This window comes from Hyperolius riggenbachi, chromosome 12 (assembly GCF_040937935.1).
Source record: "Hyperolius riggenbachi isolate aHypRig1 chromosome 12, aHypRig1.pri, whole genome shotgun sequence".
NCBI lineage: Eukaryota > Metazoa > Chordata > Amphibia > Anura > Hyperoliidae > Hyperolius > Hyperolius riggenbachi.
This window is the reverse complement of record NC_090657.1, coordinates 188,886,176-188,909,507: the sequence shown is the minus strand read 5'-3', so window position 1 is coordinate 188,909,507 and position 23,332 is coordinate 188,886,176. Positions and strand designations below refer to the sequence as shown.

Below are 23,332 nucleotides of genomic sequence, written 5' to 3'. Positions count from 1 at the left end.
AAGTGCACAATTCCAAACCCTTTTCCAATGCAAATATCGTGATTTGCAGCAGTTTAAAAATGTGGTTTCCTGTGTGTTGCGCCAGGTTACTTGTATGATCGATTTTTAGGAGATGAGGGGGTGGGGCTCCATGACTCCTAGGGAAATCACAAGCAAATCGCAAAGTAGCACGACTTTCGTGTGCTCCCATTGGGTATGCCTAAAGGTGCACACACACCTTTGATGGATATCACCTGTAGAGGATCAGGACCTGAGCCCCTAGGGTGACATCGCTGTGCCGGGCTGCACACATGTGCCCACTGTGTAGCTAACGACGTGCTGTGTTGCCTTTGAGGGGGCGGGGCGGAGGGAGGTCATGCAGCAGGTGAGGGAGCGTCGGGAACAATGGGATTAACGTGGGATCGGCGTCACTGGGGGGGGAAGGAGATCTGCCCGGCTGATCGCTCGCTGGTTGGGTGCTACCGTACTCACGCCTGATTATCGGCTGATGTGGTGGTTATCGTCCACCTCAGGCGTGTGTATGGGCCTTTAAAGAACATCCGAGGTCCTTTAAGAATGGGATCATACTACATATAATAACAGACAGTTCAGTATTGTAATGGGGTATTTCTATATGGCTTGGAGTTTTTGGGCAGCAGTCTGTCACTGGCACCTGGATCTGTGATGTCACAGTGTTTCCTCTTGCCGCGTGTCTGCTGTGAGCACACTTCCTGTACTGTGCCCAGCTCTGCTTCTCTTTTTCAGAGTAACAAGCGTTCGTTATTACGATGTACGCTTTCAAACGTCTGCCTACACAAATATACCTGAGGGCCTGAGCACACTAGCGCGCTTCTGTTTATTTTTCAGACATGTGTATCAGTCTGTCACATTGATGTATTGCTGGAAGATGCACAGAAGTGCGCACATGTGCTCTGGCCTTTACTGTTACTACCAGGAGGAAAGGAACCAACACCACATGAGTCCCATCACAGTGCACATGTTACAATCAGCAGCCACTGTACAGTTTGCAAAGGAATAACCTGTCCATCATCCTGTCATTTCTGAAAACAACTAACCAATCAGCTTCTGCGTTCTGAGGTGCAGTTCATGCCCACTCTATTTCAATTAGCTGCTTAGCTGATTATGTGACTCACTTCGAACACCAGCAGACAGCAAGCTTCCCTCACTGCTGTCACACAAATGTCAGTTTACTAACTCTTCTGTAATCCTCATTATGTCCTGATATGACCCTGGAGAAGGCTGTAACATGTTTCCACCTAGCATGACTTGCCTTGCTGAGCGCTGACCACGGGCGTTGGTTTTCTACTCGCCCCACCCACTCTGTGCTGCTCTATCATGCACTGCGCCGTTGCTCCTTCTCCCACCTGTATAGCATCAGGATGTGCAGCTAGCCAGCAACCTGGTGACACCTCTATACAGATTCCGCCCTAAACTGTCACCTGGGGGCTTGAGTCCCAATCCTGGTCGGGGACAGTCCTCCTACATGTGTATGAAGCTCTAGTCTCCAGCAGCCTAGCTAACAGATGAGGGGCGTCACATATTTGAAGTGGACCTGAACTCTTGCACAGGACAGAAGGAAGGCATAGAGAAATGCACCCTGTGTGTATTTAGAGAGTTTAGCCTGTCTAATTCCCCCTCATCTGTGACTAATCACAAATGTAATTTGCTTTCTTAGCTGCGTCAGCTCAGGAATCTCCTCTGCCACAACAGAGCAGCTAATTTGTAAACACAGGATGTTAACCCTATGTCCGCTTCCATGAAAGCAGGAAGTAGGCACACTGCAGATTTCTTGCAGGATTTGAATCAGCTGTAAGAAAGTAATGTTTTTCTGTAAAGGTTATTATGCTGTTGCTTATCTTTTAGAGCAGAGAGGAAGTTCTGAGTTCAGGTCCGCTTTAACTAAGCGGCATTTCTAGGAATGTTTTTTTTTTCTGTCACAAATGATACTATTTTCATGAATGACCGCAGGGCTGCAGAGGACTTTCAAGAGGGACTGTAGTGCAAATAACTCCATGAATAAAATTGCTTTTATTTCGTTTTACAATATTAATGTATAAATCATTTAGTCAGTGTTTGCTCATTGTAAAATCTTTCCTCTCCCTGATTTACATTCTGACATTTATCACTGGTGGCGACATCTTTAGTCCTGTCAGGTTCATCACTGTGGAATGTTTGTTTACTGAGAGTTCCAAAGCCAGTAGAAAATATACCCGGTCTCCCAGAATGCTCTGGGAGGGGAATTATGCATAGCTAAACAGTCGGAGCATGGGAGGGCGGGGCTACATATCAATAAACAGCCAGGAAGTATTTGTGATGTTGAAACCAGGAAAACTGATAAAGTGGGTAGTGTGAATAATTCGCTGCATTCTGCTGTGTCAGTGAACCATGTTGCTTACTGCAGCTTTAGGATACTCAGGATATGCAGTCCAGGCTCACCTTGGCGGCCCCCGTTCTTCCTGTGCAGCAGATGTACCCCACACGTGATGCCAGCGACACCAGTCTGTGTGACGTCAGTGTTGGTGGCACCCCATGCAATGAGGTGACCTCTGCCAGCCTCCAGCACAATGCTGACTGTCACAATGCTGTGACCCCCATCACACTCATCTTGTCCTCTCCAGAACAAGGCAAGCCTGGCATTCTCCTGCAGAGCTGTGCGGAGCGGCTGACAGAGGAATGCCAGTTACTGCCAGCCTCTTTAGGCAAATAATACAGCACTATACTGGCGTCTTCTTTAGAATGAGAAAAAGAATCAAAAAGCAAGTCATCGGTAGTTCTAGCGTGGAGGAGATATCTTATGTTAAGGTGCCCATATACTGTATCTAGCGGTGTTGTGGCCCGATCGACCATATGGTCCAATATTTTCATTGAATCAGATTAAAATCGATGCCCCAACAAGCATGCCCGATCGATGATTTGACTGATTTAGCGTTGATTGTACTGTTGTCCTATGTACTGTGTGACTATGTACTCTGTAAAGCGCTGCAGAAGACGTTCTATATCTGTATCATACATCTGGCCCTCAGAGCCATTAAATTTGGCCCTCAAGGGGTTACTCCACTTTGCATTATGTTTGGCTCATTCTAGACCACCAGGGAAGCTATATTGGAGGTGAATCCTTAGACCACCAGGGAAGCCATAAGGGGAAGGAAGGGGGAAAGCACTAAACACTAGGGAGCTGTATAGAGGAGGGTGGGGGCCACTAGACACCAGGGATCTGTGTATGGGAGGGAGGACCACTAGACACCAGATAACTGTATAGGGGAGGGAGGAGGACCACTAGACACCAGGGAAATGTATAGGGGAGGTGAGGGCCACTGGACACCAAGGATCTGTGTATGGGAGGTTGGACCACTAGACACCAGATAACTGTATAGGGGGGGGGAGGAGGACCACTAGACCCCAGGGAAATGTATAGGGGAGGGTGAGGGCCACTGGACACCAAGGATCTGTGTATGGGAGGTTGGACCACTAGACACCAGATAACTGTATAGGGGAGGGAGGAGGACCACTAGACACCAGGGAAATGTATAGGGGAGGGTGGGGGCCACTAGACACCAAGGATCTGTGTATGGGAAGGAGGACCACTAGACACCAGATAACTGCATAGGGGAGGGAGGAGGACCACTAGACACCAGGGAAATGTATAGGGGAGGGTGAGGGCCACTGGACACCAAGGATCTGTGTATGGGAGGTTGGACCACTAGACACCAGATAACTGTATAGGGGGGGGGGGGGGGAGGACCACTAGACACCAGGGAAATGTATAGGGGAGGGTGAGGGCCACTGGACACCAAGGATCTGTGTATGGGAGGTTGGACCACTAGACACCAGATAACTGTATAGGGGAGGGAGGAGGACCACTAGACACCAGGGAAATGTATAGGGGAGGGTGGGGGCCACTAGACACCAAGGATCTGTGTATGGGAAGGAGGACCACTAGACACCAGATAACTGCATAGGGGAGGGAGGAGGACCACTAGACACCAGGGAAATGTATAGGGGAGGGTGAGGGCCACTGGACACCAAGGATCTGTGTATGGGAGGTTGGACCACTAGACACCAGATAACTGTATAGGGGAGGGAGGAGGACCACTAGACACCAGGGAAATGTATAGGGGAGGGTGGGGGCCACTAGACACCAAGGATCTGTCCACTAGACACCAGATAACTGTATAGGGGAGGGAGGAGGACCACTAGACACCAGGGAAATGTATAGGAGTTGGAGGGGAGTAATCGGACACCAAGGAACTTTATAAAGTAGCCAGTAGACATTGAGGTTTATCTTCTGGGCTTCTCTCCCTGGTGTCTGAGAATTAATCAGACGCTAGAGCTCACTGCCTATTTATGTGATATGCTGCATTTTCTTTTGTATTTATGGAAAGGGGGGCTTCATCCAACATTTTGCTGGGCAAGCCTACTTAGACCGCTGTTAAGTTCATGTAAATTTTGCTCCACCCATGACCACACCCACACTGCGGTGCATGGCCACACCCAACCGTGCTCCTCTTCGCCCTTCATGTAGCTGAGGTCACTGGTGGCCCCGCAATGTTCATACTCTGACTAGTGTTCTTGTATGATTCCAGGTTATGGACACACGGTTCCCCTGTCAGATGGAGGAAAGACCTTCTGTATCTTGTATTCTGTTATTGGGATTCCGTTCACCCTCCTCCTGTTCACAGCGCTGGTCCAGAGGATCATCATCTATGTGACCCACCGGCCGATCCTCTTCATCCACCTTCGCTGGGGATTCCCCAAACACATCGTGTCCGTGGTCCACACCGTGCTCCTGGGCTTCCTGGTGGTCACCTGCTTCTTCTTCATCCCGGCCGCCGCCTTCTCTGTCCTGGAGGAGGACTGGAACTTCCTGGAGTCCTTCTACTTCTGCTTCATCTCGCTCAGCACCATCGGACTGGGCGACTACGTCCCCGGCGAGGGCTACAATCAGAGGTATCGGGAACTCTACAAATTCGGCATCACCGGTGAGTCTTTCCCCCAAACCTCTGCTGGTTTCTATGATCTACTGTTCACCTAACTTTAAATGTGTCTCCGGTTACAAGCACAGTTCTATGCAGGAAAGGCACAGTACATACACATGTTCACCTCATCATGCCACATGTCAGTTCAAGTACCCTTAAAGAGAACCCGAGGTGGGTTTTAAGAATGCTATTAGGACACAGAGGCTGGTTGTGCATACTATCACCAGCCTCTGTTACTATACCGTGCCCCCCCAGGCTCCCCCCTGCTCTCTGCTCCCCCCTCCCTCCCCCCCAAAAAAAAGTGCCATGCCATCGACATGCAGCGTGTCGCTAGCAAGCTGTTTACATCCAGGCTATCATTCTCCGCCGCTCCCCCGCCTTCTCTAAAGCGCCGCTCCCCGCCTGCGTCCCTTCCACCTCTGTAAGCTGATTGGAGGTAAGGGACGCAGGCGGGGAGCGGCGATATAGAGGAGGCGGGGGAGTGGCTGTAAATGACAGCCTGGATGTAAACAGCCTGATAGCGACACGCTGCATGTCGCTAGCATGGTGGTTTTTTTGGGGGGGGCACGGTATAGTAACAGAGGCTGGTGATAGTATGCACAAACAGCCTCTGTGTCCTAATAGCATTCTTAAAACCCACCTTAGGTTCTCTTTAAGGCCGGTTTTACGCCTATTTTTTGCATTGCGGTGGGGATACAATGATTCTGCTGCATCCCACTGCAACACAAACAGGACTGGTCCTAGAATTTTTGCTGCCTGAGGCAAACAGGCTGCTCCCCCATCCCCCCATTTGGAATGATCGCACAGCACCCGAGAATTTACTTTGCTTCATTTAATGTTCTCACATGACATGATGCAGCTCAGCACAATAGCACACTGGCTGGCTGTGAGTCTGTGACAAACACACTGCTCACCCTCAGCCACTCCATTCCTCCTCAGGAAGGTACACACAGTACAAAAATGCTGCCCTTGAAATCTCTGCACCTCATGCATTGTTTTACCTTGCTTCATGAGAGAACCGGTCCTGACTCCTGAACGCAGAAAATGACAAACATATGACCCTGCAGCAGAGTGCGCCAACAGAGTCTTATGCACAACAACAACCCCCGCTCAGTGATGTACTTCTTGCTGGGCAGGAAGTACGTTAAGAGCATTCCCGTCGGCCCGTGCATGCGTGCCCTGGCGCACTGTGCTGCTTCGTTTACGCTACGTGTGTCTCCCATAGACTTACATTACCTCAAACACTGTGCAGTAAGCCTGGTGCTTGCGGTAATACGCTGTTGCCCTTACGTCGGCTCAGATACTTCCAAGGGACTGCAATAAGTGTGACAGTCTCCATAGACTTTCATTACTTTTGCAGCCCCTTGCAGCAACACAGGTTTACCCTGCTAGTGTGAAAGGGGCCTAAAAGTCTGGCCATATGAGCTACATGCTTGTCCCAGGTGTGTGATTTAGATACCTCTGCCACCGAAAGGATCAGCAGGACTGCAGCCAGGCAATTGTCCCTTTAAAGTGTACCAGAGATCAAAAGAAGTAAAAAATCAATACTTACCTGTGGCTTCCTCCAGTCCCATAAGCTCGCCTGAGTCCCTCGCCATCCTCCTGCGATCTGCCGTTCAACCGTGATCAGCCCCGACAATAGGCTCAGTCGGGTCCAGTCTGGGTCTTCTGCGCATGCACGGAACTCCCGCGCATGCGCAGTAGACCCAGACTGACGCAACTGAACCAGTTACCAGGGCTGATTGTGGCTGAACGGCAGACCGCGGGAGGATGGCGAGGCACTCAGGCGAGCTTATGAGGCTGGAGGAAGCCACAGGTAAGTATCGATTCTTTACTTCTTTTGATCTCTGGTTTACTTTAACCGCTTGAGGATCGCAGTGTCAAACCCCCCCCTAACGACCAGGCTGTTTTTTGTTGCACTGGGCTGTGCAGGCTTTTCGACCTCCTGCACAGCCCAGCTGGGCTGTGCAGCAGTGTTTTTTTTTTTTTTTTTGCAGCCTGTATACCCTCCCTCCTCCGCTCCGTTCACTGAATTTGAACAGAACGGCGATCCGTCCTGTTCCGCCTCTCATAGGCATCAGGCTATGAGAGGACGGCGATCCCTGGCCAATCAGAGGCCGGGGATCGCCGATCTCGTACAGCGCTGCCGGAGACCGAAGCGCTGTACGGGTGTAAACAAAGGGGATTTGTTTCCCCTTTTGTTTACAAACAGCCTGCTAGCCGCGATTGCCGGCTAGCAGGCTTATCACAGAGCTCCACTCCGTGAACTGGCAGGGAACGATCGCGCATGCACGCGGCCGTTCCCTGGGAAACCACAGCTCCAGGACTTGATGCCAATTGGCGTGACACGGTCGTTAGGTAGTTAAAGTGTACCAGAGCTGAAAATTAAAAAGATTTTATACATACCTGGGGCTTGCTCCAGCCCCATCCGCTCGGATCGCTCCCATGCTGCCGTCCTGCGCTGCCCACAGCAAGATGACTATAAGTTGAGGCGGTCATAATAGGCCTGGCTCAGACGACTTTGATCGTGTGTGTGCGCGAGTCTTAAAGTAAACCCGAGGTAAGAGGAATATGGAGGCTACAATATTTGTTTCCTTTTAAACAATACCAGTTGCCTGGCAGCCCTGCTGATATATTTGGATGCAGTAGTGTCTGAATCACACCAGAAACAAGTATGCAGCTAATTTTGTCAGATATGACAATAATGTCAGACACCTGATTTGCTGCATGCTTGTTCAGGGTCTATGACTAAAAGTATTAGAGGCAGAGGATCAGCAGGACTGCCAGGCAACTGGTATTGCTTAAAAGGAAATAAATATGGCAGCCTTCATATAACTTTCACCACAGTTTGTCAGTAAGGGTATTTGTGGCTTAAGTTGTCTGTAACTATGGAGATTGTCCCTAAGCAGTCTGAGCTAGGAGAGTTTGGTTTATTAAAAACTGACAGGGATATGGATGTTTCCTTGCAGGGGCGTAACTAGAAATCACTAGGCCCACATGCAAAACTTTGGAAGGGGCCCCAGCCCCCTCCCCCAACTGCAAAGGTAAACTGTGAACCAATGTAATTGGCTAGTGCACACTTGGAAGATTTTTGTACCGACTCTACAGCCCTGGGGAAAACACATTCAGACTCCAACTCCGACTGCGACTCCTCAGTTTATGAAACCACCGACTCCGGATACCCAAAATGGCTCTGACTCCGACTCCTTAGTCCAGGGCCGGGCCGAGGCATAGGCTGGAGAGGCTCCAGCCTCAGGGCGCAGTGTAGGAGGGGGCGCAGAATTCATTCAGCTGTCATTCCTAAGGGCCCTTTTCCACTAGCAATCGCTAGCGTTCACGCTGAACGCTAGCGATTGCTGAATCGCAATTACCGCCGATTCCCCGACGTTCGCGGCCGCGTTTTTGCTATGCTATGCACTGCATAGCAAAATCGCGGCAAAAGTCGCTCCGCGGCGCGATCGCGATCAAGTAAAAAACGAATCGCGGTAGTGGAAATTACCTACCGCGATTCCTATGTTAAAAAGCAAACCGTAGCGATTGTAAAATCGCTAGCGGTTTGCGTTTTTGCGATTCAGCCAGCGCTGGTGGAAAAGGGCCCTAATTGTGTTTGAAGCAGAAAGAAATAGGAAAAGGGGATACATAGCAGTGACTGCAAGCCATATAACTAGAGATTAACCCTCCTGGCGGTTTGGCAAAATCCGCCAGGGGGCAGCAAATACGTTTTTTTTAAAAAAAAAATTTCATGTAGCGAGACGAGGTCTCGCTACATGATAGCCGCTGCTCATCGGCATCCCCCCAGCCCCTCCGATCGCCGCTGGCGATCAGAGATCAGGAGATCCCGTTCAAAGAACGGGATCTCCTGGAGGGCTTCCCCCGTCGCCATGGCGACGGGGCGGGATGACGTCATCGACGTCGTGACGTCAAAGGGGACTCCGATCCACCCCACGGCGCTGCCTGGCACTGATTGGCCAGGCAGCGCACGGGGTCTGGGGGGGGGGGGCGGCTGCGGCGACGCGTATAGCGGCGGATCGGCGGGTAGCGGCGGCGATCGGGCACTGCACGCAGCTAGCAAAGTGCTAGCTGCGTGCAGCAAAAAAAAATTATGCCCGCTGGGCCGATTTGCATAATTTTTTTTTTTTTGCACGGGCTTACCGCCAGGGAGGTTAAGGTGTTGGGAAGGTTGTGGGCCCTGTGGCACCTCTTAGTCTAACAGCAAGCAGTGTGTGATGGCTGGGGTGGGAGGGACGGAGGGGCGCACTTTGGTGTCTCAGCCTTGGGTGCTGGAGGACCTTGTCCCGGCTCTGCCTTAGTCTAAAGGTAGCCATACACTGGTCGATTTGCCATCAGATCGAATCTGATCAGATAAGCATACCTCCCAACATTTTCAGGGGAGAAAACGGGACACTTAGGCCACACCCCTGGCCACACCCCCAACCCCCTAGTCACCCCCCCCCCCCCAAGTTTTTTTGTAAAACAATGTTATTTACTCCCGAAAGGGAGTGAGGGTGCCAGTGGGTGGGGAGGAGGGTGAGGGTGGCCGTGGGTGGGCAGAGAGAGGGGGGGGGGGGGAACCGATCGAGGCACCAGCCCGGGATGCGGCATGGATGGCCGCCGCCATTACACTTCTTCCTCCCTCCTAATATGCCCCCCAGTGTCCCCTTCCCCCCCGCAGAGTAAAATGGGCAGCGGAGCGGGCAGTAAGTCTTACCACTGCCTCTCCGCTGCGTACCAGGATCTCCTCTGGTTTTCTCGCTTCCTGTGACGTCACAGGAAGCAGGAAGATCAGATGAGATCCCGGTACGCAGCGGAGAGGCAGTGGTAAACTGCCCGCTCCGCTGCCCATTTTACTCTGCTGGGGGAAAGGGGACACTGGGGGGCATATTAGGAGGGAGGGAGAAGTGTAATGGCTGCGGGCGGCGGCCATCCATGCCGCATCCCGGGCTGGTGCCTCGATCGGGACCGTCCCGCCGAAAACGGGGCGGTTGGGGGCCCTGGATAAGGATCGTATGGCTGCCTTTACTGTAAACAGATTGTGAATCTATTTGAGCCTGAAACCGATCACAATCTGTGGAGCCGCCGCTCGCGCCTGTCCCCCCCCCCCCCCCCCGGCATACATTACCTGAGGCTGGCTCCCGGCGTGATGTCCCCGTCATGTGGCACCTCTGGCTCTGGCATCCACCCTCTATTTGTACTTCCGCTGTCACAGCGGAAGTTATACGAGGATGCCGGAGGTGCCACATGACGGGAGCAGTGACGGACGGGATGCCCGGGAGCCAGCCTCAGGTAATGTATACCTGCGTCAAAAGGCCCCGAATCGTACGCCGCAAGAGGCGCGCTCCCTACCCACGGGCGATCGACGGTAATTTCCCGCACGGCGTGATCGACGGACCGATTAATATCAGGAGGAAATCAATCGGTCGGGTGCGTTTAGCGCAAACTATTTGACAGCAGATTCGATCCCAGTGATCAAATCTGCTGTCGATCGGCGAGAAATCGGGCCAGTGTATGGCCAGCTTAAAGGTGGCCATACACTCGTTAGATTAGCAGCAGATAGATCATCAGTAGATTTTTTGATCTATCTGATGTGTTTAAAAACATTTTTTACTAGGAACAGAGTTCCAATAGATTTCAGTATGAAATCTATTGAAAATCGATCTGATGGCATTTTGTTGCCATCAGATTCCCATTAGGTCCAATGCAAAATGATAAGCCATCTCCAGAGATAAGCCAAATTTTTCCAACATGTCAGATCGATTGAAATCGATCGAAATCGGCCGCAAATCAATCGATTGGGCAATCAATTTGCAATCAATCGATTGGTTGATCGATTTCGATCGATCTGCCCCCTAATACTTACCAGGGCTGTGGATTTTGCACAAAATCATCCGACTCTGACTCCCGACTCCAACTCCTCAGTTTGTGAAATCACCGACTCCTCGACTCCAACTCCGACTCCACAGCCCTGGTTTTCCCCATGCAAATAAAAACGGACAGTGAAGCACTGCAGGCATTTTCTCTATCAATTACAGTAGTTTCTGTGATAAAACGTGTATGTTCTCACACCTACAGACACACATTGTGTGCAGAGAACGCATACAGAAAACCAACAGACGAGTGTTCTACCAGCCTCCGCTTATTACACTCACTCTGTCCATCTCTGATGGAGCAGAACTGGCTCTGCAGACTTCTCCAGCATCACTACAGTACAGAGCACTTGGGAAGGGGTAGAGAGGTTGGGGGCTGGGGGCTGTACACAAGGGCCTGCTGCCTACTTAGTATGGACTGTCTACAAATCTTTGTCTACAGAACTTTTTCTAATTCCTTATCAGAGGCTGAGCAGATGCAGTCTTAAAACAATTGTGCAGAGAGCAGAAAGCTTTTTCTCTCTGTTCCCTTGTCAGTCTTTCAGGACAGGAAAAAGAAACTTCTCCCCCCACGAGGCCCCCCTGCTGCTCCTGGGCCCCCCTGCAGCTGCATCCCTTGCAGGGTCTATGGTTACGCTCCAGTTTCCTTGTAAACAATACCAGTTGCCTGGCAGCCCTGCTGATCTCTTTGGCTGCAGTAGTGGCTGAATCACAGACCAGAAACAAGCATGCAGCAAATCCAGTCTGACTTCAGTCAGAGCACCTGATCTGCATGCTTGTTGAGGGGCTGTGGCTAAAAGTATTAGAGACACAGGATCAGCAGGAGAGCCAGGTAACAGGTATTATTTTAAAAGGAAAAATCCATATCCTTCTCAGTTTTGGTTCCTTTTAAGTGTACTTTATCTGCAGTCATAGATGGGCTGGGCTGGGCAGAAATCCAACAGCATATACAACAGCATATACATCTTAAAAACTGTGTACATTGTATCCTGTAATATTGATCCTCACATTGCTTTAGGAGTGTTCTCTCTCCCCCTGCCTGACACCAAGTTCATCTCAGTTTTGATCTTTCTGCACCAGTATAGAATTTAGGTTTTGAAACCCTGAAGCCGGCGGCGGTGTCACTAATGGCAGATTGGTTGCAGTGTTTTTGTATCCTGTGTGTCAAGTTCTGCAATTGTCGTACAGTTGATAAAACAATTTGCAGCAATATTTACACAGAGAGATCAGTCAGGGCCGTGTTTGTGCAACAGATTCCACTGTTTAGTCATTTCCCTGCCGGCATCCAGCAATGATGTCACAGCTCAGCGGTCTGAGCCAACAACCAATGCAGTCACTTCATACACACTACACAGTGTTACCACTTCAGTCACAAGTGACTAGAAATCTTCTCAGAGCGCTACACACGCAGGTATTCCTCAATTCTCAACAGAAGTGTCAGGGCCCTGACCCACAGGAGCTGTGCGGAGAGTACAAAAGCTCTGGGCCAATCAAAGTTAACCACTTCAGTACCGGCGGTTTCTGGCCCTTTAAGGACCTGAGACCTCTGGCACCACAGACCGGGGCTCTCCGACGTCACGGCACACAGAATTGCCGCTACCGCCATTCACCCGCTACCCCAGCCCACTCGCCCTGCTGTCGAATCGATATGACGGCACCGCTCTGTGAACCTGTCAGGAGCCAATTTCATTGGTTCCTGACCCTGTGATCACTGTGAGCCAATAAGAGTGGCTCACAGGGTCAGGAGCCAATGAAATCTACTGCTGACCGGCTGCCTTACACACTTCTGCCGTTATCCCGCTGTGGCGAGAGCAGCGCGATTGGCGGAAGCGGCGGGAGCAGCATGGCAGCGGTGAGTGAAATCTACTTCCTAGAAAGGATATCAGCCCTCAAAAAGGGCATAGACTTCAATTAGCATTGTCTGAATGCAGTTAAAGAGAATCTGCAAGAAAAATAACCCCCTGGGGGGTACTTAGCTCAGGAAGGGGAAGCCTCTGGATCCCCCATCCTCCTCAGTAGAAGGGATCCAGCGCTGGCAGCCCCCAAAACCACAACTGATTAGGTGTTGGTTGTGGCACAGTGACGCCTACAGTATTTACCTTCCCTCGACTCCTCACAGGTCCAGTAGCGGCTTTCCGATCAGGCTCAGGCAGAAATAGCCAAGCCCGATTGGGCCCGAACAGTGCTCGGCTATTTCGGCCTGAGCCTGATCGGAAGGCCACTACTGCGCCTGCCCTTGGGAGATACTTGCAAACATCCTGAGTGTATTCGCTGGCCGTGTCGCCCCTCACATGTATCACAACTGACCGTTGCTTCTTCAGAGGATTGCGGTACATGCGAGGGGCGGCACGGCCAGCGGCTACACTCAGGACATTTGTAAGTATCCCCCAGGGGCAGTCGCAGTTCTCTGAAGAAGCAATGGTCAGTTGCGTTACATGTGAGGGGTGGCACGGCCAGCGGCTACACTCAGGACATTTGTAAGTATCCCCCAGGGGCAGGCGCAGTTCTCTGAAGAAGCAATGGTCAGTTGCGGTACATGAGAGGGGCGGCACGGCCAGCGGCTACACTCAGGACATTTGTAAGTATCCCCCAGGGGCAGGCGCAGTTCTCTGAAGAAGCAATGGTCAGTTGCGGTACATGTGAGGGGCGGCACGGCCACCGGCTACACTCAGGACATTTGTAAGTATCCCCCAGGGGCAGTCGCAGTTCTCTGAAGAAGCAATGGTCAGTTGCGGTACATGTGAGGGGCGGCACGGCCAGCGGCTACACTCAGGACATTTGTAAGTATCCCCCAGGGGCAGTCGCAGTTCTCTGAAGAAGCAATGGTCAGTTGTGGTACATGTGGGGGGCGGCACGGCCAGTGGCTACACTCAGGACGTTTGTAAGTATCCCCCAGGGGCAGTCGCAGTTCTCTGAAGAAGCAATGGTCAGTTGTGGTACATGTGGGGGGTGGCACGGCCAGCAGCTACACTCAGGACATTTGTAAGTATCCCCCAGGGGCAGTCGCAGTTCTCTGAAGAAGCAATGGTCAGTTGCGGTACATGTGAGGGGCGGCACGGCCAGCGGCTACACTCAGGACATTTGTAAGTATCCCCCAGGGGCAGGCGCAGTTCTCTGAAGAAGCAATGGTCAGTTGCGGTACATGTGAGGGGCGGCACGGCCAGCGGCTACACTCAGGACATTTGTAAGTATCCCCCAGGGGCAGGCGCAGTTCTCTGAAGAAGCAATGGTCAGTTGCGGTACATGTGAGGGGCGGCACGGCCAGCGGCTACACTCAGGACATTTGTAAGTATCTCCCAGGGGCAGGCGCAGTTCTCTGAAGAAGCAATGGTCAGTTGCGGTACATGTGAGGGGCGGCACGGCCAGCGGCTACACTCAGGACGTTTGTAAGTATCCCCCAGGGGCAGTCGCAGTTCTCTGAAGAAGCAATGGTCAGTTGCGGTACATGTGAGGGGCGGCACGGCCAGCGGCTACACTCAGGACATTTGTAAGTATCCCCCAGGGGCAGGCGCAGTTCTCTGAAGAAGCAATGGTCAGTTGCGGTACATGTGAGGGGCGGCACGGCCAGCGGCTACACTCAGGACGTTTGTAAGTATCCCCCAGGGGCAGTCGCAGTTCTCTGAAGAAGCAATGGTCAGTTGCGGTACATGTGAGGGGCGGCACGGCCAGCGGCTACACTCAGGACATTTGTAAGTATCCCCCAGGGGCAGGCGCAGTTCTCTGAAGAAGCAATGGTCAGTTGCGGTACATGTGAGGGGCGGCACGGCCAGCGGCTACACTCAGGACGTTTGTAAGTATCCCCCAGGGGCAGGTGCAGTTCTCTGAAGAAGCAATGGTCAGTTGCGGTACATGTGAGGGGCAGCACGGCCAGCGGCTACTCTCAGGACGTTTGTAAGTATCCCCCAGGGGCAGTCGCAGTTCTCTGAAGAAGCAACGGTCAGTTGCGGTACATGTGAGGGGCGGCACGGCCAGTGGCTACACTCAGGACGTTTGTAAGTATCCCCCAGGGGCAGTCGCAGTTCTCTGAAGAAGCAATGGTCAGTTGCAGTACATGTGAGGGGCGGCACGGCCAGCGGCTACACTCAGGACGTTTGTAAGTATCCCCCAGGGGCAGGCGCAGTTCTCTGAAGAAGCAATGGTCAGTTGCGGTACATGTGAGGGGCGGCACGGCCAGCGGCTACACTCAGGACATTTGTAAGTATCCCCCAGGGGCAGGCGCAGTTCTCTGAAGAAGCAATGGTCAGTTGCGGTACATGTGAGGGGCGGCACGGCCAGCGGCTACACTCAGGACGTTTGTAAGTATCCCCCAGGGGCAGTCGCAGTTCTCTGAAGAAGCAATGGTCAGTTGCGGCACATGTGAGGGGCGGCACAGCCACCGGCTACACTCAGGACATTTGTAAGTATCCCCCGAGGCAGTCGCAGTTCTCTGAAGAAGCAATGGTCAGTTGCGGTACATGTGAGGGGCGGCACGGCCAGCGGCTACACTCAGGACATTTGCAAGTATCCCCCAGGGGCAGTCGCAGTTCTCTGAAGAAGCAATGGTCAGTTGCGGTACATGTGAGGGGCAGCACGGCCAGCGGCTACACTCAGGACATTTGTAAGTATCCCCCAGGGGCAGGCGCAGTTCTCTGAAGAAGCAATGGTCAGTTGTGGTACATGTGAGGGGCGGCACGGCCAGCGGCTACACTCAGGACGTTTGTAAGTATCCCCCAGGGGCAGTCGCAGTTCTCTGAAGAAGCAATGGTCAGTTGCAGTACATGTGAGGGGCGGCACGGCCAGTGGCTACACTCAGGACGTTTGTAAGTATCCCCCAGGGGCAGTCGCAGTTCTCTGAAGAAGCAATGGTCAGTTGCGGTACATGTGAGGGGCAGCACGGCCAGCGGCTACACTCAGGACATTTGTAAGTATCCCCCAGGGGCAGTCGCAGTTCTCTGAAGAAGCAATGGTCAGTTGCGGTACATGTGAGGGGCGGCACGGCCAGCGGCTACACTCAGGACATTTGTAAGTATCCCCCAGGGGCAGTCGCAGTTCTCTGAAGAAGCAATGGTCAGTTGTGGTACATGTGGGGGGCGGCACGGCCAGTGGCTACACTCAGGACGTTTGTAAGTATCCCCCAGGGGCAGTCGCAGTTCTCTGAAGAAGCAATGGTCAGTTGTGGTACATGTGGGGGGTGGCACGGCCAGCAGCTACACTCAGGACATTTGTAAGTATCCCCCAGGGGCAGTCGCAGTTCTCTGAAGAAGCAATGGTCAGTTGCGGTACATGTGAGGGGCGGCACGGCCAGCGGCTACACTCAGGACATTTGTAAGTATCCCCCAGGGGCAGGCGCAGTTCTCTGAAGAAGCAATGGTCAGTTGCGGTACATGTGAGGGGCGGCACGGCCAGCGGCTACACTCAGGACATTTGTAAGTATCCCCCAGGGGTAGGCGCAGTTCTCTGAAGAAGCAATGGTCAGTTGCGGTACATGTGAGGGGCGGCACGGCCAGCGGCTACACTCAGGACATTTGTAAGTATCTCCCAGGGGCAGGCGCAGTTCTCTGAAGAAGCAATGGTCAGTTGCGGTACATGTGAGGGGCGGCACGGCCAGCGGCTACACTCAGGACTTTTGTAAGTATCCCCCAGGGGCAGTCGCAGTTCTCTGAAGAAGCAATGGTCAGTTGCGGTACATGTGAGGGGCGGCACGGCCAGCGGCTACACTCAGGACATTTGTAAGTATCCCTCAGGGGCAGGCGCAGTTCTCTGAAGAAGCAATGGTCAGTTGCGGTACATGTGAGGGGCGGCACGGCCAGCGGCTACACTCAGGACATTTGTAAGTATCCCCCAGGGGCAGGCGCAGTTCTCTGAAGAAGCAATGGTCAGTTGCGGTACATGTGAGGGGCAGCACGGCCAGCGGCTACTCTCAGGACGTTTGTAAGTATCCCCCAGGGGCAGTCGCAGTTCTCTGAAGAAGCAACGGTCAGTTGCGGTACATGTGAGGGGCGGCACGGCCAGTGGCTACACTCAGGACGTTTGTAAGTATCCCCCAGGGGCAGTCGCAGTTCTCTGAAGAAGCAATGGTCAGTTGCAGTACATGTGAGGGGCGGCACGGCCAGCGGCTACACTCAGGACGTTTGTAAGTATCCCCCAGGGGCAGGCGCAGTTCTCTGAAGAAGCAATGGTCAGTTGCGGTACATGTGAGGGGCGGCACGGCCAGCGGCTACACTCAGGACGTTTGTAAGTATCCCCCAGGGGCAGGCGCAGTTCTCTGAAGAAGCAATGGTCAGTTGCGGCACATGTGAGGGGCGGCACAGCCACCGGCTACACTCAGGACATTTGTAAGTATCCCCCGAGGCAGTCGCAGTTCTCTGAAGAAGCAATGGTCAGTTGCGGTACATGTGAGGGGCGGCACGGCCAGCGGCTACACTCAGGACATTTGTAAGTATCCCCCAGGGGCAGTCGCAGTTCTCTGAAGAAGCAATGGTCAGTTGCGGTACATGTGAGGGGCAGCACGGCCAGCGGCTACACTCAGGACATTTGTAAGTATCCCCCAGGGGCAGGCGCAGTTCTCTGAAGAAGCAATGGTCAGTTGTGGTACATGTGAGGGGCGGCACGGCCAGCGGCTACACTCAGGACGTTTGTAAGTATCCCCCAGGGGCAGTCGCAGTTCTCTGAAGAAGCAATGGTCAGTTGCAGTACATGTGAGGGGCGGCACGGCCAGTGGCTACACTCAGGACGTTTGTAAGTATCCCCCAGGGGCAGGCGCAGTTCTCTGAAGAAGCAATGGTCAGTTGCGGTACATGTGAGGGGCGGCACGGCCAGCGGCTACACTCAGGACATTTGTAAGTATCCCCCAGGGGCAGGCGCAGTTCTCTGAAGAAGCAATGGTCAGTTGAGGCACATGTGAGGGGCGGCACAGCCACCGGCTACACTCAGGACATTTGTAAGTATCCCCCGAGGCAGTCGCAGTTCTCTGAAGAAGCAATGGTCAGTTGCGGTACATGTGAGGGGCGGCACGGCCAGCGGCTACACTCAGGACATTTGTAAGTATCCCCCAGGGGCAGTCGCAGTTCTCTGAAGAAGCAATGGTCAGTTGCGGTACATGTGAGGGGCAGCACGGCCAGCGGCTACACTCAGGACATTTGTAAGTATCCCCCAGGGGCAGTCGCAGTTCTCTGAAGAAGCAATGATCAGTTGTGGTACATGTGAGGGGCGGCACGGCCAGCGGCTACACTCAGGACGTTTGTAAGTATCCCCCAGGGGCAGTCGCAGTTCTCTGAAGAAGCAATGGTCAGTTGCAGTACATGTGAGGGGCGGCACGGCCAGTGGCTACACTCAGGACGTTTTTAAGTATCCCCCAGGGGCAGGCGCAGTTCTCTGAAGAAGCAATGGTCAGTTGCGGTACATGTGAGGGGCGGCACGGCCAGCGGCTACACTCAGGACGTTTGTAAGTATCCCCCAGGGGCAGGCGCAGTTCTCTGAAGAAGCAATGGTCAGTTGCGGTACATGTGAGGGGCGGCACGGCCAGCGGCTACACTCAGGACATTTGTAAGTATCCCCCAGGGGCAGGCGCAGTTCTCTGAAGAAGCAATGGTCAGTTGCAGTACATGTGAGGGGCGGCACGGCCAGTGGCTACACTCAGGACGTTTGTAAGTATCCCCCAGGGGCAGGCGCAGTTCTCTGAAGAAGCAATGGTCAGTTGCGGTACATGTGAGGGGCGGCACGGCCAGCGGCTACACTCAGGACGTTTGTAAGTATCCCCCAGGGGCAGGCGCAGTTCTCTGAAGAAGCAATGGTCAGTTGCGGTACATGTGAGGGGCGGCACGGCCAGCGGCTACACTCAGGACATTTGTAAGTATCCCCCAGGGGCAGGCGCAGTTCTCTGAAGAAGCAATGGTCAGTTGCGGCACATGTGAGGGGCGGCACGGCCAGCAGCTACACTCAGGACGTTTGTAAGTATCCCCCAGGGGCAGGCGCAGTTCTCTGAAGAAGCAATGGTCAGTTGCGGCACATGTGAGGGGCGGCACAGCCACCGGCTACACTCAGGACATTTGTAAGTATCCCCCGAGGCAGTCGCAGTTCTCTGAAGAAGCAATGGTCAGTTGCGGTACATGTGAGGGGCGGCACGGCCAGCGGCTACACTCAGGACATTTGTAAGTATCCCCCAGGGGCAGTCGCAGTTCTCTGAAGAAGCAATGGTCAGTTGCGGTACATGTGAGGGGCAGCACGGCCAGCGGCTACACTCAGGACATTTGTAAGTATCCCCCAGGGGCAGTCGCAGTTCTCTGAAGAAGCAATGATCAGTTGTGGTACATGTGAGGGGCGGCACGGCCAGCGGCTACACTCAGGACGTTTGTAAGTATCCCCCAGGGGCAGTCGCAGTTCTCTGAAGAAGCAATGGTCAGTTGCAGTACATGTGAGGGGCGGCACGGCCAGTGGCTACACTCAGGACGTTTGTAAGTATCCCCCAGGGGCAGGCGCAGTTCTCTGAAGAAGCAATGGTCAGTTGCGGTACATGTGAGGGGCGGGACGGCCAGCGGCTACACTCAGGACGTTTGTAAGTATCCCCCAGGGGCAGGCGCAGTTCTCTGAAGAAGCAATGGTCAGTTGCGGTACATGTGAGGGGCGGCACGGCCAGCGGCTACACTCAGGACATTTGTAAGTATCCCCCAGGGGCAGGCGCAGTTCTCTGAAGAAGCAATGGTCAGTTGCGGCACATGTGAGGGGCGGCACAGCCACCGGCTACACTCAGGACATTTGTAAGTATCCCCCGAGGCAGTCGCAGTTCTCTGAAGAAGCAATGGTCAGTTGCGGTACATGTGAGGGGCAGCACGGCCAGCGGCTACACTCAGGACGTTTGTGGTAAGCTAACATTATTTCTCTACTCTCGGGAATCCTCATTCTACATCTCTTTTGGTCTGAGTGGGGTTTCCCTCAGCAGATATATGTGCATCTATAGCTCTCTATTGGTCATACTATACCGGCGTGTCTTCATTGATGTAGCAATATTGATGGATATGACTGTTTAGTACTTGCTACCCTACGTTTCAGGGTGATTATATGTGACATATATTATTTATATACATCTACTCGATCTACTCGATCATTTGAGCCACTGAGCCCTGCCAGCTGTTGTTTTTAATTGTTTTTATGGGATATGTTCCTGTTTAATAAAGATGTATACATTGTTCTATTCATGAGAGAGAGTATATTTGTGATACTTTATTCTGACCATCTCCATACAGACGGCTTTTTTCTTTTTGTACATGAGATATTGATACTCTTCATCACAATATCTTTTGCCTATGTTGTTGTTTTTTTTCATTGCTTTCATTAGGCTACTTGCTGATTGGCCTGGTGGCCATGCTGGTGGTCCTGGAGTCGTTCTGTGAACTGCAGGGAATGAAGAGATTCCGTAAACTCTTCTATGTAAAGAAGACCAAAGATGCGGACCAGGAGAACATCATGGAACACGACCAGCTGGCCTTCTCCTCTATCACAGACCAGGTGGCATCTTTAAAGGAGGACCAGAAACTCGATGAGCCCTTTGTGGCTCGCCAACCAGTCATCAACTACACCGATGGCTCGATAAACAGCGACCAATAGAACAGGGCTTGTTGTCTGAGACTCTTCTATAATCTACGTAACACTTATAAGCATCATCATGTCCAGCAACACCTGGAGAACCTAAGCTGCTTTCTCCAGGGGGCTTGTGATAGGCCCTCAGAGAATTTTAAAAAACATAGGAAACTATCCTGACTCTCTAGAAAGGAATATAATGTAGATTCCTGATGAGACTGTTTACTGCACAGATACAGAGGCGTAGCTAGGGGAGGGTAAGGGGGAACGTGTCCCTGGGTGCAGAACCATGAGGGCACTTAGTGCGGACACCACACCCTTATGTATGTGAGAGGCGGCTCGCTAGCTGCCCAAAGTGCCCAAGCTTCTCTACTTGACTCCTCCCTTTGCAGAGGAGCACAGATGTGTAAAAGTAACAGCAGCAGACTCATCGGCTACAACGTTCCAATTACGGCGTCATCTCTTCTCTGCAGCACACCCAGCGTCCTCTCCTTGGTAATAGAGACATGTATTGTCACATGACGCCACTGTTACCAAGGAGAGTATGCTGGGGGCACTGCTGAAGAGAGATGACGTCATCGCTGGAACGTTATAGCCGGTGAGTGCTCTGATGTGGGGCACATCTAGCTATCTAAACCTCATTTGTACATTTTGCTCTATCCATGACTACGCCCACATTTTGATCTGTGGCCACGCCCATTTTTATTTTTTTGCTGTCAACGGGGTGGGCGCAGAAACTGTCTTGGTCCCTGAGTTCTGAAAACCCTAGCTACGCCTCTGCCTAGATATCCATGCCTCTGGATGTTTGACTTGACTTCATTAGAACTTCCTTCCTGTATAAATCTGAGGCCCCGTTCACAGTGGGGCTTTGCGCCGTGACGTAACATGATCTGTATGCTTCACTGTGTGAAACGCAATACGCGGATCTCACACACTGCGATTCTTCTTATGTTCCTGATTTTACAGGGAACGCAACGCACACTGTGAACGTAGCCTAAGAGCCTGACTACTAAGGATGGTCGATGAAATGCTAATCTTTCCGAAACCATTCAAATTTTAAATCAAGTTTACAGATGCAGAAGCAGCAGCGTTTGATTGGTCTGTTTCCAAGCCCCGCCTAATTTGACGTGAAATTGGCACGAGCCCAGGATTATTGGTATCTCGTTGGCCATCGCAGCTGACGCATGCACACGCGCACACCTCGGTACAGGTCAAGGGAAATCTCCTCCTTCCACGGATTTTTAAACTATGCAACATTTTTAATTTAATTATTATTTATTTGCGAGGGAAAGAAGGTAAACGGGGGGGGGGGGGGGGGGAAATGATTAAATCACATGATCAATAACAATCTACTAAATCACAGAGGTCTTCCAGCGTATTGCAGCTAAAGATTCAAAACATTTTATAAGCAACTGACATTTTTTTTAATTAAGCACACATAAAAAAAAAAAAAAGATTTATTTAAAAAGAATAAATGCACTTTTAGCAAAATCCAACAGGGTTAATGTGGGCGCCAGGTTTGGCAAGCGTCCGGCAATACAAATTATCGGTTTTCGGGCACAGAGGCGCTGATTTGAGCACATGATGCGCTGCATATTAGCTATCTAATTGGATACGATGTAGAAAATAGTTAAACTAGCAGATCGGTTATTAGTAGCTTGTACAGTGATTTGTAGTTCAGTCACTTGGGCGCCGGGAGGGGGTGGGTTAGTGTTAGGCAATAGGAGAGGTGGTTAGTCTTAAAACTGAGGATTGAAGTGAGAAAAGCATACTACAAATAAAAAAGAAAGAAGGACAAAGGGATTTGGTTCCCAAAGGAGGACGGTCCCTCTGAAAAAAGGACATTTGGGATTTATGGTTTAGCTAGGGACACATAGCTTTTCTCAGGAAACTGGGGACATACAAAATAGAGGAATGCATATAAAAAATACACATAGGTGCTGTATACATTGAAGAATGTACTGTATTGTAAATTAGGCAAACGGTATTAGAGGGTTCTGTTTTCTACGTCTATAACCCTCTGCTTTTGGCTGTATCAGGTGCAGAACTTCGAGCAACAACCTTGGCCTTTATTAGATCTCTATTTTTAATTTTTGGTTATGAAATGTTTATTTTTGTACAGTGTAAATATGAAGCCAAGGATTATCGTGTAATGAAGATATGTTATCTATGCACAAACGTGAAGGTGTAGCCATGATCTGCGCCTGCTGGAATGTTCGCAAATACTGTATAATTCCTTTTAAAGTCCCCCGTCTCTAATTTATCCCACTGAAACTAGTGACAGGAAGAGGCGTGGCTTGCTTAGCTACTGTTTCCACTTTCAATGTCTCCTCCCTGACTGTCCTAGTATTGAGCATTTATTAGGAATAACGATGGTCATTTTTATGTTTTTATTGGAATGAAAAAAACGGATTATTTAAGTACGAGCTTCAAGGATCATAGTGGTATCTTTAAAGAAGTACTTTACTGAATATTATGTTATAAATAAAATTGCTTATTTTTTACAATATTGCTTCACAAATGATTTAGTCAGTGTTTGCCCATTATAAAATCTTTCCTCTCTGTGATTTACATGTATTGCAGAGGGCGACATCTTTACTGCTGGCGGGTACTTCACTGTGGTATGTTTGTTTACTGTGTGTTCCAAAGTAGAAATAACACCTGGTCTCCATGCCATGACATCACTGGGAGGGCAGGGCTACAAACCAATATATAGGTATAAACCAGGAACAAGGATAATTAATAAGGAACTGAAATTCACTTAAAAAATAAGAGTTTCACTTACCTGGGGTTTCCGCAAGCCCCCTGCAGCCAACTTGTGCCCGCGCATCCACTCACTGAAGCTCCGCCCCCCTGCCGCGGCTCACTTTCACTTCGCGCAGTTGTAGTGCACTGCGCCTGCGGGGCCTGACCGCGCGCATCCTTGTTCACACTCCC

The 23,332-nt window shown here is 51.6% G+C and overlaps 1 protein-coding gene across 3 annotated transcripts in view; it reads left to right on the top strand.

The window, feature by feature from the left end:
• Positions 1–21,700, top strand: part of KCNK1 (potassium two pore domain channel subfamily K member 1) — a 138,937-nt gene extending 117,237 nt beyond the window's left edge. For all 3 annotated transcript variants that reach the window (XM_068261922.1, XM_068261923.1, XM_068261924.1), the window contains 2 exons: positions 4,584–4,979; positions 20,154–21,700. In XM_068261922.1, coding sequence (XP_068118023.1) covers positions 4,584–4,979; positions 20,154–20,422 — 665 coding nt within the window. In that variant the 3' untranslated portion in view covers positions 20,423–21,700. The remainder of the gene's footprint in view (positions 1–4,583; positions 4,980–20,153) is intronic.
• Positions 21,701–23,332: the final 1,632 nt, after the last annotated feature.